Source organism: Puntigrus tetrazona, chromosome 4 (genome assembly GCF_018831695.1).
Source record: "Puntigrus tetrazona isolate hp1 chromosome 4, ASM1883169v1, whole genome shotgun sequence".
NCBI classification, from domain to species: domain Eukaryota; kingdom Metazoa; phylum Chordata; class Actinopteri; order Cypriniformes; family Cyprinidae; genus Puntigrus; species Puntigrus tetrazona.
In genome coordinates, this window is record NC_056702.1 from 11,691,122 (window position 1) to 11,710,960 (window position 19,839).

At 39.9% G+C, this 19,839-nt stretch overlaps 1 protein-coding gene across 2 annotated transcripts; it reads right to left on the reverse strand.

The window, feature by feature from the left end:
- Positions 1-19,381, reverse strand: kdm7aa (lysine (K)-specific demethylase 7Aa). 2 transcript variants are annotated; one of them, XM_043237629.1, is made up of 18 exons: positions 19,271-19,381; positions 12,227-12,312; positions 12,023-12,140; positions 11,698-11,858; positions 9,646-9,787; positions 9,301-9,487; positions 8,970-9,132; positions 6,650-6,737; positions 6,447-6,553; positions 6,267-6,358; positions 6,099-6,185; positions 5,072-5,302; positions 4,713-4,837; positions 3,846-4,024; positions 3,661-3,752; positions 3,465-3,571; positions 3,072-3,385; positions 1-2,254 (listed from the first exon to the last, which is right to left on the reverse strand). In XM_043237629.1, exons 1-18 carry the CDS (start codon positions 19,366-19,368, stop codon positions 2,166-2,168), a joined length of 2,466 nt encoding a protein of 821 aa, XP_043093564.1. In that variant the 5' UTR covers positions 19,369-19,381; the 3' UTR covers positions 1-2,165. The 2 variants fall into 2 exon arrangements, with proteins under 2 accessions (XP_043093564.1, XP_043093565.1); XM_043237630.1 differs by lacking the exon at positions 19,271-19,381 and adding an exon at positions 18,111-18,402.
- Between the last annotated feature and the right edge of the window lie 458 nt (positions 19,382-19,839).

A 19,839-nucleotide genomic window follows, 5' to 3' on the forward strand; every position in this document is an offset into this window, starting at 1 on the left:
TGTCAGTAGAACAGTGTTTTATCACTTAACATTTGGTAAAGGGAAGGGGGAAAACAGTGTGATCTACAAAACATTTCTCTCATCTATATATATATATATATGTGTATATATATATACACACATTGCATTGGAGAAATTCCATCACATCCAAAACTTTCAAAGAGAACTCTGGGAAATTTGGGAGAGGAGGAACGGAACACAGCATTTGAAAACACAGTGACATTGTGTCTATACCACAGTCGAAAATGGAAACGAATGCTAGAGATGAATAAATACTGTACAATTAATGCGTCGAAGCAAAAAAAAATAAAATAAAAGGAAAACCGGCTCCGCTGATCAAACGTGAAGGACAAAGCCGAAGGGGTGCTCGTCGCCGGGCAGGGTTAGTGAACGGGGCGTCGTTTTCTTTTTCACAAAAACATGCGCAAGAGCAGAACTCAAAACTAACGAAGCCTGAGTTTCAACAGTCCTCTAACTCGAGTCATCCGAAATAGTGCATTTGCTTTTTAAACCAACGGACCTCTAACGAGAAGAGGGCCGATCGGAGTCCGTCGGCGCTGCCCCATGCACAAAGTCCACCGATCGTTTCATGTACTTCACAAGCGGACGCGGTTTAGTTCTGAATCTGGGATTTCCATCCGCTAGACGAAAATAATAATAATAGGGAATATATATATATATATATACACACATTTGTTGGCAAACTTGTATAAAACGAGATTGTATGAGTGCTGGTGATGAATTCAAAGATGTCACCTGTTCGATGTTCCCTGAGAAAACGTTTCGTAGCCTCTCTAAGAAATTCACACACAACAAGCACCACTTTTCTTTTCTTTCTTTTTTGTCGTTGTTCCCACTGAAATTCTTTCGTCCCGTTTCAACAAAGCAACGTTATTCAAACCAACTCGCTTAACATTTCAGAGGTAAATTGAACAGGAAAAGCCGTTCAAATTTCTTTTGAAGTAGCATTAAACGCGTTAACTACGAAATCCATAAAGCTGAACCTAAACCAAAGCTCATTCCTCTTAAACGGGCGACGTTCAAAACGATACTCCTATTTACAAAAACTACTCGACGCGAAGGAACAAAAAAAACGGGAAACTCAACGCAATATAAATCCTTATATCTCTGAAATTAATAAATAAGTTATCCAGTCAACAACAAAAAGAAACGGTTCAAAACGGAACATAAATTACGCAGAACGAGCGAGAAGTCATTGTCGATCACGAACGACGTCGCGAGCAGGATGCAGTACCTCTCTGTGGCCACTAGGTCACGACAAAAAGCAACGAGAGGAGACGCTTTTTCATAAACGGTGTAAACGCAATATTTCACTATCTTTTGGAAGATGTATAGTTAAAAAGAAAAACGTTCTCTGACAAGAACTGCTAGACGTCTTCTTTCTTTCTAAATTAAACTTTTTTCTTACGAACTCAAATTGATTTTCCTCAAGCGAATTTGGATAAAAAGCGCCCCGAAACGCTCCTTTAAATCGCCCGTTTAAGTCCACCGGGGGAATAAATGCAGCACAAACAGTCAAACCAAGAAAAATTCATGATGCACCTTTGCCACTTTTTGACGGGGCGTACGATACTCCCCGCTCCGGGAGGACTTCCTGCGCATCCTAAAAGTGCATCCCCGCTAATTCATCAATACATCACTCGCCGCTGTACAATTATTGCTTAAAGGGGGCGGGGAATGGAGAAGGGTTTAGAAATGTTCAGCACCATTTCAAAAGCTCATACGTCAGCCTGAGACGATCAAAGGAGGGAGAAGTAGGCGGATCGATCGTGACTTGAAGGGAATCCGAAGACCGGTGTGGGGCTGTGGAGGGCTAGGAAGACGTGCTACGGATGCGGTAAGAGGTAGGGTGGGGGAGAGGAGACACACGGCCGCTCTCTGGACCTCCGGCTATACGCTTCGATGCTTCCTCTTCAAACTACTGGCTGCTGAAATGCCGTTCAAAGTTGAGCGGTTTTCCAGCGCCGATGGACGATGTGTGATTGGTGGAAAACTAAAGAAGTGAGCCATTAAACATACCCTGTCGCCTAAACATGCACAGTGAGTAAGAGAACTGTGTGTGTGTGTGTGTGAGAATAGTCCCAGCGTATAAAGAAAAGCAGCTGTGTTGATTTATTACACGTCTCTTCCTTTCCTCCGTCATGCTACAGGAACAAGCCTTTGTGGCGGCTCATTTTCAGTATCTTCCCAAGCCTCTGCTTAGCCGTCGCCTGGCCCTTCTTAGGACGCTTTCCTGCAGTGAAAGCACAAAAACACGACATGAGCCGAAGCACGGGCGACACAGAAGTGGAAACGAGCCACTCTGTGTTACGAACATCACTGTTACTTCAGAAATATGCGATTTTGGAATGATTTTGAGAACTCCCAAACGTTTTTTTTTTTTACAGGTAAACGTCACATAAGTGGGTTAATGATCAAATAAAATAAAGAAAATAATTTGAAAATGTAGTTTCAAATCTGCAATGCACTTTTGCATCCATTGCATTTCAAATGATTCTTAAAAATGTTTATGCCATGTTAAAGAAAATTTTTAACACATCCCTTCACGTTTTTTCAAAAGCAACAAATATAATAAACATCGCAATTCTATTTTTTTGTTTTAACAATTACATTTTCATGCTTTTTTAAAAAAACGTCAAATAAGAGTTAAATAAAAAGTAAAAAATTATCTTACATATTTATAAAATTATTAGCGCTGTCATAATATATTTGCATATTATATGCACATGTGCTGTGTATATTTATATATATATATATATATATATATAATACACACAGCACACATACAGCATGTGTTTTGAAAGTATATATTTCTATCATATATAAACTAAACTAAACTTTAAAATAACCATATATATATATATATATATATATATACACACACACACATGCATGCAAATGTATACGTAATTATATTGTTACACCATAAAAAAAATATAATTCAAGAGTCCACATGACATTTTTTTTTTTTTTTTTTTTTGCAAATTATATTATTTGTTGTGTTTCATAAGCAATAACAATACAAATATCACTAAGGCGGTTCCGCCCACCTTTAGTGGCCTGGTTGCTGATGGGCGTGGGGTTGGGGGCGTGTCTTTTGGAGGGGTGGAGGGGAGGAGAAAGCGAGCTCTCTCTATAGGAATACTCCTCTCTGAGACACCCATCCTCTCCCTCCGGGCTGCGGGGCGCCGAGCAGGGCTCGCTGCTGTCCCAAGCGTCGCTGCTGCTGTTACTGTTACCCTGACTGGACCACCAGCGCTGCTGTAAAACATCGCCCCCTGCCGTCGCCCGCTGACACAGCAGCCCCGCCATAGACAGCATGCCCTGAATGGCTTCCTCTGTGCTCGGTGAGGTAGGACGTTCTCTGCGGGATACACGGTTTCGATTTTAGAAGAACAGCGCGTACAATTAGCTTTTAAATTAGCTTCAAAGGGCAGCTGTACCGTTTTAGCGACTGCTTACGGTGGCCGCTCAGATGCTCCACAAAACTCCCTGAGTCTCTCTTGCTTTCTCCATCCTCTTCCTCAGAGCTCTCGGACTCCGAGTGTTTCTGTTTGAAGGAAGCGCAGAGACAGAGAGGGTTAAAGACGGACGGGCCACTTGAAAACGAGTGGCTAGGTCCTAGTTCATCATCCGTACCTCAGCAGAATCTTCTTCTTCTGACTCCGAGTCACTGTCTGAAGACGCCACACGTGTCGACTCCGTCCTGAGCTCTGTCTGCACGGTTACATCTGAGGGACGACAGTCAAACAAATCTCCTTTTACATTCAAATCAATCGCCGTTAGCAGGAAAAAAAGGATGCGTCAGTGTTACGCAAGCTCACCGTGATCGAATGGTTTCTTGATGGTGCAGTGCACTCTTAATTCACTGTCTGCTTTTTCCTTTTTCACTTTTTCTTGTTGGCACGTCGACATTCTTTCCAATTTGATCCCGTGCTGATGGTACTGCAACACTTCCACTCCACCGACTTTGGCTGCCACGTCGCTGATGGGTAATCTCTCCCTGTGAGGAAGGACGACACACGTCTTCATTAAAAAAGCCTTCAAAATAGGCCATTTTTGGCATTTAATTACTATAATACACAAATAAAATATAAATGAAAAATATCAAACATAACACCTAAAACATTCAGTGTTGGTAAGACAATTAAAAAAAACCTTTTTAACGCTCACCAAGAATATATTTAAACAAAAAATACAGAAAAAAAATTATTTGTGAAATAATTAGATGATATTATTATCATCATCATCATCTATTAATAATAGATATTATTATATTATTATCCTTTTATATATATTTAAAGAGTTATTTTTATTCATGTGATGATTACTCCAGTCTTCAATGTCACATCATCCTTCAGAAATTATTCTAATATGCTGATTAACATCTTAAGAAAGTTGTGCCGTTTAATATTATGTAAAACATGCTACGCTTCGATGACTGTAAATGCATGTTTTGTAACAATGCAAAAGATGATGATAATAATAAATAAGATATAGCTAGTATAAGAAACTAGCATTAATCAAACTATTTCACGTCCAGAATTAAGAGGTAAAATACCAACATTTTAGTAGTTAATACCAACACCAGTGACATTATACCATTATTGCTAATGAATTCAACGCTAAAAGTTCTATAACAGACGTCAATATGTAAAAAAAAAAAAAAAAAAAAAATTAAGGACCCTCACCGCATAATTTTGCCGTTACATAGCACCAGGCGCAGGGCATTGTCATTACTAGCCTCCACAGCTACCGCTGACACTGAAGACACTTTCTTGAACTTGCCATTCACTTTAGAGCTGAAGGCTGGGTCCTGTTACAAGAGAAGAGAGTTTTTTCTTTTTCTGGGAATGAGTAATAATAATCGCATGCTGCTAAAGCAGTGAACATATCCAATATCAAGGTGAAAATGTCCTTATCATTTGATAGCATTGCATTACAGTTACATGATAAGGAACGACGAAAGGCTAACGATGCTATGGAGAACGAACAAGAAATCCGAGCTTAATGCTACAGTGCATTACGGTGGGAAAAAAAATGCACTCACCACCTCGAGAGGGCCGACCTCCAGTCTCTTTAATACCTCCAGGGTGTGAAGCTCCAGGACGTCCAGGTTAGAGGGCAGTTTGTGGCTGTGATGATGATGATGGTGGTGTCGATGGCGATGGTCTCGTAGCCGCCGGGCGGCCCGCTGCGCCTGATATCCCTTCTCCAGTGACGAGCGCGTTAAAGGGCACTCGTCACTTCCCTGAGATTTTCCAGCTTTATTCGATTCATCCTGTTCAGGAAAACACATCAAATCAATTTACTTCCACGGGTTGCTTTAACAGCCACGTATAATCAGCCTTTACATTAACTGTCAAATATTTAATGGTAAGGAAACATTTTAAGAATTAAGAGCAAATACATCTGACATTTCATTTAATATAATTTAATATTCTAACATAACTGGAATAAAGAAAGAAAATCATATTAAAATGTTATATATTTAATAACTTTAATATACATTTCCTGTGTAATAAAATGTACTTTGCGTGCATTTTTATAAAATATTAAAGGGATAGTTTAATTACTCGCCCTCATGCCGCAAGACCTTCGTTCATTTTTGGAACAAGAGCTTTCTGACGCTCCAGAGACAACAAGGCAACTAACAGCTTCAAGGCCCATAAAGGTCTTAAGACATCGTTAAAATACTCCATAAGACTAATACTTTTTGTGCGCAAAGAAAACAATCAAACAGAACTTTATTGAACACTTTGATCTTTGACGCACTCTCACATTTGATCAAAAATATCTTAATTTGTGTTCCAAAGATGAACACAGGTCTGGAGTAATTAGACACTTTTCACTTTTTGGGTGAACTATCCCTTTAAGAATAACACATTTAATATCTAACATATATAAATGTAATGTAATTCTAATAATAATAATAATAATAATAATAATAATAATAATAAAAAAAGAAGATATATAATTTTTAACTTTAAAACTGATAAAAACTGGCAAATTATTGTTAACACTGAAATAAAACGGCACAACTGTCTGGTGACTCCACTGCTTCAGGCTCGTCTTACCTCCAGGTAGCGGATCTCCTTGGTCAGAGCTTTAATGAGACGGCTTGGCCTGATATTGTCTGGAACCTCACTGTTGGGCTGAGTCACCTGCAGAGGAAACACACAGACAAAATGACCACGTGTAACAGCCGCAGGAGCGTCGCCATTAAAATACTGAGGTTCTCTCACCTCCCTCCTCAGCCATGTCTTCAGAGATGAGATTAAAGCTTTCACGCCGTCCACCAGATAACCCTGAGGTTGACATCTATCCTCCCGCAGCTCTGAAACACGAACACGTTTCACTCCGAATCTTCATTCATTTATGTAAGGAACGACTGACACCGGACCGCTGAATAACTGACCACTCACCCTTAAGGGTCTCCAGATGGTTTTTGGCCACATACCAGCAGATGGCCTCAAAGTATGGGAACTTAAAGAGATCTGGAGTCTTCAGTCTGCGTTCCATCTCATAACACCTACAGTGTGAACGGAGAGGTAGCCGAGTTATAGCAGAAGTGGCAGAAACGGTCTAGACAAGGTTAATATATTGAGGAATTAATTCGGGCTTTTACCTGAGCTGCATGCCTATGTTTAAGTTATGCAAGAAGTTCCCACCAAAGGCCATGGAGTCCTGAGAAGTGAGCACTGCGTGGATCCAACCTGTAGAGGGCAACAGAGATCAACATTCAGGCCGCCGTTACGCACACCTAGCTCATTTTCACTGGCTTGATCAAAAGCAGTCAAGTATCTTTTTAAAATTTTTATTTTGAGTGAGACTTACTCCACATTAAAAACACATTTTAGTAAAAAAAATAAAAAAATAAAAGTAATTTGAGGAAGTAAAAACTATTTAATAAATTCATTTAAATAATAATAATAATAATAATAATAATAATTTAAAACTAATTATATTTTTAACCATTTAAAATAATTGTAATGCAATATCTTCAATTAACAATTAAAATTTTATCCAGACTGGATAGATTAATACACACACACACACACACACACAGACCAATATCTACCGATAACATAACATAGCTTTAAACTACAACCTGTGTAAAAGTTGATTAACTAGTAATTTAGAAAAGTTAACAATAATGTAATCAGTTGCATGACTAATGTAACTGAAAATAGTTAGACTACTTTAACAACATTTCCAAAGTAACCTTTCCAACACTGTTCAGCATTGACATTCATAGATGTCAGCAAAAGACAGTGCGCGCACACACACACACACACACGCACAATATTCACAACAGTAACCAGTGCTTGCACAAAGACATACGACTCTATATTTGGCTTTCTCTGATGTGTATTTGTCTCACACCCACACCGCTGACAGAAATATCACCTTTATCTCTCCGTCTAGCTGCATGTGTTTTGGCCACCGTGTGCAGACATGTTGCTAAACAAGAGGGGGGTTTCTGCTTCGTCATATGTGACGTTCTGCTCGAGGAGGGAAACCCACATGCTCGCTTTCACACATCACAAACACACATGCTGTGATAATGAACCCCTGCCCCGAGAACAGCGTCTACTACCTCCGCAGTTGTTAAACACCATTTATAGCACTCCAAACGCGAGCCGAATTAACACGCCGCTTCTGACGGGGTGATTAAAATAACGCCCAGATACTTTTCACTCCGCATTCCTTCCATTAAGTGAGAAGCTGGTGAATTGCATCACAGCGCCTTCAGAGTGTTTTTATTCTGTTTACCACGTTGCTCGGTGAAGAACGTTGCCCAACACTCCCACTATAACAAGGGTCATCGGCGTTGGACGCTGATCCACATTTTCCTGGCAGGAGCTCTGGGAAACTGCCTGATATTATTTTCTCCTCGCCACGCCGTGAGCGTTTTTTTCTACAAAAGCGCACATCCTATTCTGTGCCGAGGGATCAATCAAGGATACAAAAGGTGTGCTGTGATTTGGGTCAACGACAAATAAAATGTAATGTGCTCCTTTGCATTCCTGCTAGACATTCCTGTTTCATATAGCTTTAAGAAATATTTATTGACACCAAAAAAGTCATGTGGCGTACCCATCAAATAAAAAGTAATACCACTTTTTACTTAGGCTTTCAGTATGCGAGTATAAAAATGTATCTTTTTAAAAATGCGTTCAATGAAAATTACAAACATCATAAATGATTAATTCATTAATATCTCTACTTCCTGTGGAGTCGCGTCACATGACATTTCTCAACCTCAAATGTCCTTTTCTTGCCAAATTTTTGAATATTTCAAGAGACCTACTGACCTTGACACATAGCTACAAGGGACTCTATGATGTAATATATTATATAATTCTGCGTGTTGGTTGCACCACGTGATTTATGATAATATGATACGACAATGGTAACCGACTAAAGATTTCTTTAAAGAGAGGAGAGCAGAGAGGACAGCTTTTAGCGTTCAACCTTGGCTGGGTGGTTGACAACACATTTTTCTGTGGTGTGACAAACCCAGAACACACATTTAATACTGACCTTACACAGACTCAGAACGTTTCATGACATTACAAAGATCATCAATTATTAAGTCAGAAATATCATTACTTTTTGGGGAGTCGCACCACATGACATTTTACAACATGAACTGTTTGGATATTTTAAGAGACTTATTGACCTCGGCAAATAGTTATGAGGGACTCTGACAATCTCTCTGTGTTTCTGCATGTTGATCGCACCGCATGATTTATGATAATATTTTAAGATAACAGCAATCAAAAAAGAAAGAGAATATCGAATGAAAAATTAATAGTTATATATGTATATTATATCTCAATCTAACTAACTTTTTCTTTATTTGGGCAGCAATGAAAAGCGGGGACAATCTTTTAATGGCTACTAAAAATAATGCAGAAATGTGTCGGGTTCTGTGTTCTCACCAGTGGGGAGGAAGATTGTAGTTCCCTGCTTCACCACACATTTGTAACACTTGTCGACTTTATCCCCAAAGAATACTTCACTCTGATTTGGTGATGAGCTCCAGGACTCATATAGTGCAAGGTTAGCCTTAGTCGGCTTGATCAAGTAGAAAATCTTCTCTCCCTGCAAAAAAAAAAAAAAAAAAAATGCAGCCTTATCAGTGCTTACATAACAGTAACACCACATGACCGGATCTCCACGAATTGCCATTTAGAAACCATTTCAATGGCGATATCCCAAAGCACACGTTATAAAATAGATTCGAGTCATCGAACAGGCCTCGGTTCTTACCCAGAGGACATGATACCACACCGAAGTTCCTCCAAAATCGATGTGGAAGTCCGTGTAACTATTTTTCATTCCCATGAGGCAATACTTCTGCACAAATGGTTTGGGGAAGAACGAGTCATCAGGCCAGTAGTTCTCCACCCAGGACATCTTCCGCGCAATTTCAGGAACCTCCACCAAGTCGGCCATCCTAGAATAGATCAGAAGACAAAAATCAAACTTCAAACGAGCATTTGTGTGTGTTCAACATAAAACAACGGCTAATGAAACGCTAGTGAAGTGTTAGCACTCCGCACTTTTAACCAATAGAATAAGTTGAAGTTACGTAGGTTTCCCGCACAGACACACCTGGTATCAGAGAACTCCAGGCTGATGAGATTCAACACTTTTGGTCGTTCAGGCTGGTAGTAATATTTCACAAATTCTCCCAGCTTGAGCTTGCTGTCTGCCTGTCTTGCGACATCAATCACGTCGATGACTTTATTTGCACCTGGAAAAGAATGTGGGGTATTTTAAAATGGGTGCGTGTTTACGGGACAGATTTTCTCATATTTATAAATTCTCTGTCATGTCAGTTTCGTAAACACACAGTCTGTAACGAGACACAGAGACACAGCTGCAGGGCCGCAAATCACAAATGACAGCTGAGGACCGGAAACAGCGCTGGACAGCTGGCGGTGAAGTGCCTGCGATCCCTCAACACACACACACACACACACACAGCTGGCCAGCGTCTGACGACAGGGAACAGCTGGACGGACAGACCCACAAACCTAACTTAGAAAGGCTCAAGGCCAAACCTGGGAAGTGCACAAAACTGCAAAACTCTAAACTCCTTTTGAACTTACATTTTTATTATCGTCTTTAATTTCCAGCGATATCAAGTTAAAATTATGCAGTCAACATCTAAAGGGAAGACATTCTACGTTCACCCCAAAATGATTCATCATGTTTTTAGTATTTTACAGTATTAAATACTATTATTACACTATATAAATGCTATATAAAATTTATATATTTTCAGTTGAGTTCATGCTTCATTTCAGTAATTTTATGTGCTTTTGTCAGTTATTTTAAATGTTAAATAAGCTTCAACATTTATTTTAGTTTTAGTATTTCTAATTCTAATTTACATTTTTCATCCAGCATTTCAGTTTGTTTAAGCTTTATCATTACATTTCACTTTCTTAAGCAACAGACTGAACTTTAAAGACAGTTCCAGTCCCCATTAACTTATTATTATTATTATTATTATATGGAAAAGAGCAGCTCGAACACTCTGCCAAACCTCTTATTTCACGTTCCACAGAACATTCCAGATTTGGAATGACATGAATGTGACATACAGCACATTATGTAGCATACAATTGGTTAAAGACTGACCACACACACACAATATGCTTCTCAAAATCTGGCTATAAAAGGACGAATGAGTGTTTCTTATAATGTGTGTTTATCTTTTCTAAGAAAAGAAAAACAGGTGTAGGGGAAAAATGGAAGAAATGACAGACAGAAAAGGTTAGTGGCCTTTGTCTGTGCCCAACTGGCTGGGTAACATGATCTGATGAGTGGCCCACTCTTTCTCTTGCTCTCTCTCTCTCCCACACACACACACACACACCTCTTCCCCTCGACACCTGTTACTATTAAAACTCTTCCAGCTTAAAGATCAGCGGCGTGTGAAAGAGGGAGCCATGTAACATAAGCGTTGAGATAAAACAGCCCAATTGGGAACCTGAGCTCAGACTGACTGTGCCGCACAACAGCTTTGTAACTGGAGATGAAATGTTTTAGGCCTAATACAGAGGAGAGAGACGATAACCTCCACAGCTGTACAGGAGTTGGGTCTAAACCCATTCACTACCGGCACGGACGAATAAACGCAGTCACAATGCCACTCGGTAATCTAATGCTTTTCAGTCCAATGCATTTAAAGTTGTTCATTGAAAAAAAAAAAAAAAAACAGACTTGTTAGCTTAAATAAGATTACATTAAAACCAAACAGAGGCTCGAGTAATTCATCCAATAAAGCATTTATTACCTTATAAGCTATGAAAATTCACAGAATTAAATCATGACAGTAAAAAATAAAATAATCAGTCAATATAATATAAAATTTTATTATGTAAAAATAATTTGTAAGTGTGAATGTATTTTTTTAGGCTAGAAAGCTTAACAGAAGATTAAAATAACAGCAAATACTTTCAATATATGCACGCATATAAATCTTCCCTACTGCACAGATTTCGTGGGGGTCTGGTTAGGAGTCCAGATGTGTTATTGATCTAGTTGCATCTCTTTTGCTCTAGTGCCCCACTTGCCAGACACTCTCCCGAGCTGTTATCTGATAGACAGTAAATGCAGTGTACACACACACACACATACACGTTGAGCTCTTACCCACATAATGCTCCACATCACTGACAGAGAACGAGGGAGGGGGCAGTTTAAGCCCCAGTCCATCCAGGTCATGGACCACTATGGGGTAATGGAAGCCCTCCCTCTCCAGGTAGCGCTGGGTCACCTGGCTCCCCTGCATTGGCACCAGAATCTCATGGCCACTTTGAAAGACACAGAGATCAATTGCAAGTCTTATCAGGTCGGTGCAAATTCCAAAGCCATAACTACATGTAACTAACGGCTGCGATTATATACTAAACACACGCAAGTCAAAAGTAGGAAAGCTGAAGGTCTAATCAAGCTTTTTATCCAGAGGTGCTTGTACCTGGCAAAGCTCCTGGCCTGGAGTTGCTGTACAAACACAGCAGTTCCTGCCTGAACGGGGCGTGTGCCATCATTTGGCTCAGTGTAGTCATGCCTGTGCCAGTTGTTGCGCTTTTTCACTGCGAAAGAGAAGGAAACATTCATGAGAGCCATCCTGGAACACAACAAAAGCAATCGAGAAAGACGTGTAGATGCACACACTTACTCATGGAGGGTCCATGGATGGGCTCACAGTTGGGACAGTGATAAACATCGATATCAGCAGCATGGTGCTCCACTACCTGAACACAACTGAGAAAAAAAACCAAAACGCAAAATAAGTATCCTAATATAATTCTTTCACAACCATCCGAATGATGCAGCTACTAGCAAAGAACACCAACTATGTCTAAATCTTGCAATAATTTTTGTCAACAGTGTCAATCACAAAAAATATATACTAGGCTAAAAATAAAATATAAAAATCAAACTCACTGAAGACAAATAAACGGTTAAATAAAATAAAAAAACTAAATCACGATCAATAGAACAAACAATAGTGCTGTAAAACAAGTAATCTCATCCAAAATAAAACTTTGTTTACATAATAATAATATTAATAATAATAATAATAATAAATGTTCTAATGAGTGACATTGTTTCAAAACAAGAAACAGATTTGGGTTGTTTGATAATAATAATAATAATAATAATAATAATAATAATAATATATTTTTTTAATCTCTTAGAAATGCACATTTTGGTCATTTGGGAGTTTTGGTCATTATTAAAATCAGTAGGCTAACATTTGTAAAAATGTTTTGTTTTTACTAAACATTGGTCTTTCTGTCACAACACCATGGTGCAGTGAGTGTTACTACAGTAAATCCATGGTAAATTATGGCAATGTGTAGATTGAAAAGCCAAAATCAGAGTCATCTGTATTCTTCTCTGAGTTAAAACGCTTCACAGTGGATGTCACAGCGCTCGCCTGACCAAGTAAACTCATCTTTGAACTGTGATCCGAGCGGACAAACTGTCCGTACGGCGAGATTTAAATGAATCACATTCATTCTGCTTTTGGCACATGAACATCACATCTAACATTCATTGAACTCTTCATATTGTTTTATCAAGAAAAACGACTGCTCAGTAATACTCTTCATCGAATTATCGCCCAGCCCCAGGTATCGCTACTGAATATCAACACTACAGTGAGTCACGTCTACCGTAAGTTTCACCGTAAGTTAGTTTCACCCACCCCTAGTTGAACTAAACAAACTTTTTATGAGGTATTTATGAAGAACCACAAAATTACACATTATTATATACTAAAGCAGACCCTACTGGTGCTACATGACTAGTGAGGTTTTATTCGGAGTAAATGTCAATGGTGCAGAGACAGCTGAATCGCCGTTTCAGAAAACGCTACGAAACTACATTGTCTACCACCGTGTACGTCAAAAACATTGTGTGGGTGGGTGATGATACAATCGACAGGGCGCTGCGTCACAGTTGTGGGATTTCCACCATCATCCATGTCACTCAAACCGCAGGCCAAATCGCCTCGCCAAACAAGCCAAAAACCAACCACAATCATAACACTCAGCCACCCACACAAACACACGTTCCAGAGGTTTGTTTTAGAGTCACGCTGCCAACCATGTGAAATCAGCTAGCTAGACTTGACAGTTCAGAGGCAAGAGATTTACTGATGCCGAGAGGAGTCGAACAACTGGAAAAAACGCAGAAAAGTGCGTTTTCCAGGTGTTTATGTTACCAAATAAATGAGTTTACCGACGCCTACTGTGAGATTTGCTCTACATATCAGCCTCTTTCTAGTCAAGCGATATTAAATGAAGTGGAAAACAGGCCAAAAACAACCACAAACATGTTAATTCAACAAAATGTGTGACAAAACATAAATAGAGCTGACCGCAACACCCCTTGAACTTAGGCCCCTTCATTCAAATTCTTGCACTTGCGGTCTTGTGGCCTTCTCTTGTAAATGTAAAAGTCCACAAAACCATGCGTCTCGTTTATCTTATGATTCAGAAATACATTCAAATACACTGAGATTTACTACTACTACCACCGCTACCACTACCCAGAAGTCAGGAACTGCATCATATATTTTTGCCCTGACTCAAATGCTGCCTTAATTAAATTCCTGTCATTAATTACTCACCCCCATGTCATTCCAAACCCATAGGACCTTCAATAACTTTTGATATACAAATTAAAATATTTTTGGTACTTTCTTTTCACAAAAGGTATTCTCTGTGCTTCATAAAAATAACATTGAAGCACCGATGTCACATTAACCTTTAATGAGGTTTTTACTACCTTGTCGTCTATGGACAGTCTTTTGTGTTCTGAAGATAAACGTGAAAGACCTACAGGTTTCGAACGACATTAGGGTAAGTGATTAATGACAGAATTTTTATTTCTTGGTTAGCTATGCCTTTAAGGTACTCCCTTAAATCTAGAATTTGAGATACAAAGCTATAGTCCACAGAACCTCTAAAGGGTACTGTAAATGCAGATTTCACAGAACAGTTGTTATTCCTATTCTACTATTCCTTTAAGAAAGCATTTGATGGGTGCAATGTAGATACGCTTGCAATTGGCCGTTTCAAAAATATCTTCGTTTTGGCCTGATCTCGCCAGTTTGTTCTTTCTTGATTTGGCTTGTGGTATTTACTGGTATTGAAGAAGCTGTAAGTGTTCCGCAGATTATGGTATATTGCTGCAATCATGTATCAGCAGTTTAACTCTTCCAGTTCCCCGAATAAAGCCTTATTGGAGCTCTAATATGGCTGCAGTAAATACTTTGGCTCCCTCTTCCTTTCTCGCCATCAGAACAGAATTAACATCAAGAGTGGATGCCGTGCTATACGGGGCTGTTAAAATCAGCAGGGGACTTAAGCAGAAAGGTGATTCTCCTCAAAGAGAAGACAGCCTTTGAACACGGGCAGAGGATTGAATGTGCTGCTGTCTCAGCTTTGATCTCCTCATTATTGCAGGAAACAGCAAAAAAAAAAAAAACTATGTACAAGCAGGAAGCAGAAAGCTGATGTCGTCCCAGGCGAGACCTAGTTAGTCCTAACTGTTCCTTGGCTTAATCTCTTTTATAAATCAGGCTAATACCATTACACTAACCAGTTTCTGTTGGTTTTACAGTGTCATTATCTATATAGTACGTTATTGGTATCAGCTGTGCATACTCCTAGACAGTTCCTACTGTAACCCAAAATGCAGCTTTTTTTTAGACACAGACGCTTTTAATATCAATGCTGACAATAACTATTCCACTGCATGTGGTTTTTAATAGAAAATGATACAAAAAATCCTCTCAATGAATGCTTTACCAGATCATCTGATACACGCAGGTGTCTGTAGAGCATCATTAAAAAAGACCATCTGTCAGACATTATGACAGATGGCAACAGTTACAAAGGTTAATATTGTAAAGTAAAGTAAAGGAGAGACTACAGTGTGGATTTATACAACTGGTCTAGAACCAGCAGATTACAATTCAAAGCCTGATGAATTCATCAGATGCTTGTCTATTATTCCTTGGAATAAAATCTCAGTCTCTAAATGAGATGGCATGAACCAGTGCCGTGACTCCAGCTCACGCTGCGATAAAGTCACCTGGGCATCACTGCCAGACATGCAATGACACACGAGCAGATGGGGGAGGAAAGGTTTAAGGATGAATGACTCTACACCCACTCTCCTCCTCCGCTTCCCTCCTACGTGAACCAGACAATGAGGGAGAGAACAGAGCGCTCAGATCCTGACACGCAGTTGATGAATGAACTGAAGTTCTCAGCAGTTTGGACAACAGAAAGACCAGCACAATTCAATCGGAACGGGGGAAATATAAAACCTGTACTCGCTCCATACAACCAAACAGGCTCCGACTACGCACTATGAACACACAATCCCATAATGCTTCAAAGTCGCGTAAGAATAATAGCAGTTACGAGATCGGTTCATGTGAACGGCACAACAATGTCATAAGCATCTAAAAGCTCTTTAAGGACCGACTTTACAAGATAAACAAAAAAAGACTGTACTTTGTTGGGTGTGTTGGCTTCACGATGCTATAGAATAACTCTAAATAGTTCCATATAGAACCTTTAACATCCGAAGAACCTTTCTGTTTCATGAAAGCTTCTTTAACGGCGAAAGAACCATTTCTTTAAAGAACCACTGACTGAATGATTCTTCTACGGCACTGCTCTATTTTGAAGAGTTTATTAGCCAAAAATCTGATTTACATCGTTAATGTATAAAGTATTTGTATGCATTTATCCTAGTCGTGATGAATTACAGCTACACCTACATCTTACCTCTCCACTTTTCCATTAACCCCATTTTGTTCGCATTACGTCTGGCTCATTAAACAATCTTCATCTTATCGCATTCATTTTGTAGTGGAGTACAGTCATCCTTCCCATAATGCTTTTTTATATAGCGAGTGCTCCATTTATCTCCCCGTCTTAGTTTCATAACAGCATGTGAACCAGGTCAGTGTGCCACATGCCTGGAGTTGAGTCAGCCTTTCTGTCACCTGAGTAACTGATTAACTACCACCCAGAGAACCAAAGTCACAGAAAGCAAGTCAAGAACCCTCCGATTAATATTCTTTAGTGGCCAAAAACAAATAAGTTGTAGTCTAAACCCAAAGTAAAAAAAGAAAAACTGAGTATGATTTGGACTTCAGTAGAACAGTAGACCCTTGAATCTGTAGAGCACCCACATTACTACCTTGGACAGTGCCAACAGTGAAAATCAAATAGAAACTACTAACTAAATAGTTAAATATAAAGTTAAATATAATCTAACTTACTGTCTGTATACTTCCGTAACAAATAAACCATGGCAGTTTGATTGGATTAACCCACAAAAGAGCAGGCAGGGGTCAACAAACCAGGCCCTGGTAAGTCAACACTAATCTTTAGGGCGTCTCAGGTCTGGAAGCGACTCACACTAGGCTTTTGTTGAGACTCACGGAGACACATTTAGGATTTAATGAGACACAATGAGTCGAATACCAAAACATCCTCACAAACCCGGGGACCAGAGGAGGGAAAGTATTTTAACTTTGCCTTTACTTGCCCTCTTTCTCTCCCAGGCACGTCAAGCTTGTCAAGAGCGCGCGCATTCAAGTTAAGCACTTTGTTGTGGCAGATACATTTTTAAGAACGATCCGCAAACAGCAAGAAAGAGTCAAGTTCAGGCCAGTGTCAAACCATTCTTCGTATATTGAGAGAGGATTCCCAACTATGAGCAATTCGAAGCCAAACAAGCCTGCGTTTGGGAGAGTAAGGCTACATGAGGTGAACGTGCACGCATCTGCTGACCCAATGTGACCCTTTGCCTTTCTTGCTTAGGGATCCTCCCCCTATACATCCAATATATTTAGCCAGGTTCTCGCTAAAAGTTTTTGAAAGGCCTAACTAATTCCTACACTACTGCCACAACAAACCACAGTAACAAACCACAAATAAATAAATAAAACCCCCAAAATAATTGGAACATTAGAACTAAAGCCGACTGTGAAAAAAGGGGAGGGGTTTAAGACGGCTAAATAAGTCTGGCATACGTCAATACAGAAAAGCCTGTAATTTCACCAAAAGTTCTAATTTAAGTTTGTTCATAATAATACAATAACTTGTGGATTGGGTGAATTTTAATTTAAACTTCAAGATTAGTTTAATTTTAAGACGGATTTGAGAACAAAGCTCAGGTAGACCAATGGTGAAACACCAAGTCAACGCGTTCTTGAAGCTTTCAAAAAGAAACTAAGGGTTAACTGGCCTCTTTGAGACACCGAGATCACCAGAATTTGTTTACTTTCGGTCTGAAAAAAGGACCTGAAATCTTTCCAGACTGTGTATTGACCTCGCAGCTCCATCAATCAGCAGATCTGTGCCCGCCGAGGCTCACCTGTAACCCTCAAACAGTTAAACAAACCTCCTGCTCTCAAAACTCTTTAGTTGAACTATCTTCTTACTAACCGTAACATCTCACGATGTCCTCAGGGTTAGATTACTCGTGTTTTTCACAGTAATTGACTCACAGGTTCAGACATTCACCTCACGTGCATTCAGGCAGACATCCTCATTCCGTCACCCTTTCCGGCGTCCGAATTCTACCAGAGAAGTTTCGCATCTCTGATTCGGGCTAAATCGTCAATCTGGAGAGAAGTGACACAGAGCGTGCGGCAGCAGTTCTGTGCGTCACTGACGTTGCAGAATCACACTCGTTCCCTTCGCTTCTTCTTCTGGCCTGCAAAGGCGCCAGTCTTTGTCTCGCACTCTCACGGGGTTTGGGGAATCTGGCAGCTCCACAAAGTTACGCAAGACTTAATTCTCAACACCAGCACAGCCGCTCACTGTGGACTGGCGGTTACTTCGCAAGATGGGAAGGGACGCTCGGCCCCCGGCTCGTTTACAGAGAAGATTCTGTCCTGAAGCTTTGAGGCAGCTACTTTTGACAACACGCCAATGTTGGCGTGCCGAAGTGGATATGGTTTTGTTTGTGTATCTACTTATCAGAAAAATACCTGTTATGCCAAGTGCCAGAAATGCTTATATTGCGTAATTTGTCTTGCCACATAAAACAATGTGACTCAAGAGAACAGTATGGCACAATAAGACAAGATTATCATAAATACACAAACAGCATACCATACCTGTCAAAACCGAATTCTACTTATATATATATATATATATATATATATATATATATATATATATATATATATATATATATATATATATATATATATATATATATTCAAACTTTGTGCTAATGACCATATACATCATAAAAGGCATCATTTTGATAGCTGAAACATCCTTTTCATCAAAGCGTGTCAAGCTGAAGCAGCCAGACGATTTAAATGTCTAGTTTCATAACACACATACAGATGAGCCATGTGGCTTTCGGCAGCTCACTTCCAAAGGAAAGCCGAAAAATTCAATTCTGAGAGCAGGACCGTGGGAGACAGGTTGTCTTAGAAGTTCCCCGTACACGTTTACCGCAAAAAGACGTGACAGAAGTCGATCGATAACGCGCAATAATCACATTCGGGTCGAGCGTGATCTCTCGCAGTCACATTTAAATACCCCCATCGCGCGTCACTAGCACTTTCACATGACACCCCTGATTTACAGCCAAAATACCCCCGTGGCAAGGCGGCCCGCACACAACAACCGACCCACATCTGTTAAGGAGACCGTAATTTCCATACCTGCCGTGGAACCAGTCTTTACAAATGTCGCATTCGATCATAAACCGGTTAACATCGTAGGGCTGCCGGCAGACACAGTAGAGCGGGGCAGCCGCCATCTTCCTAATGTCCCTAAACAACGCTGAGCACTGTAGGGGCGGGATTAACGTCAGCGGAAACTCCCGAAGGGAGAAGGGGGCGTGGTCGAGACGAACGGAAAGTGCCGAAGGAAAACCCAACCAGCGCCTGCCACTGCAGACATGGGCTCAATCACGAACGCTTTGGCGGTTTCGATGAATGAAGATCGAGGGCGTACTACCGTCCACGATAAGATACAATTCAATTCAGACACAGGCTTTTTGAGTTTTTTTTTAATTTTTCTGGTCCGAAAGCACCAGGTCACTAACATCGATAATCAGAGCCTGAGGCGAGACAATAAAAGTCAAACAGGTGTATATTACATACCGCATTTTTTTATAAATACTGTAAACTCACAAACTTTGTCAGTTCACTATTTGTAGTCCACGTGTCGCTATTTAAACACCACAACACGCGTTATTCATGAATGATAGTCATAAACAGAACAGAAG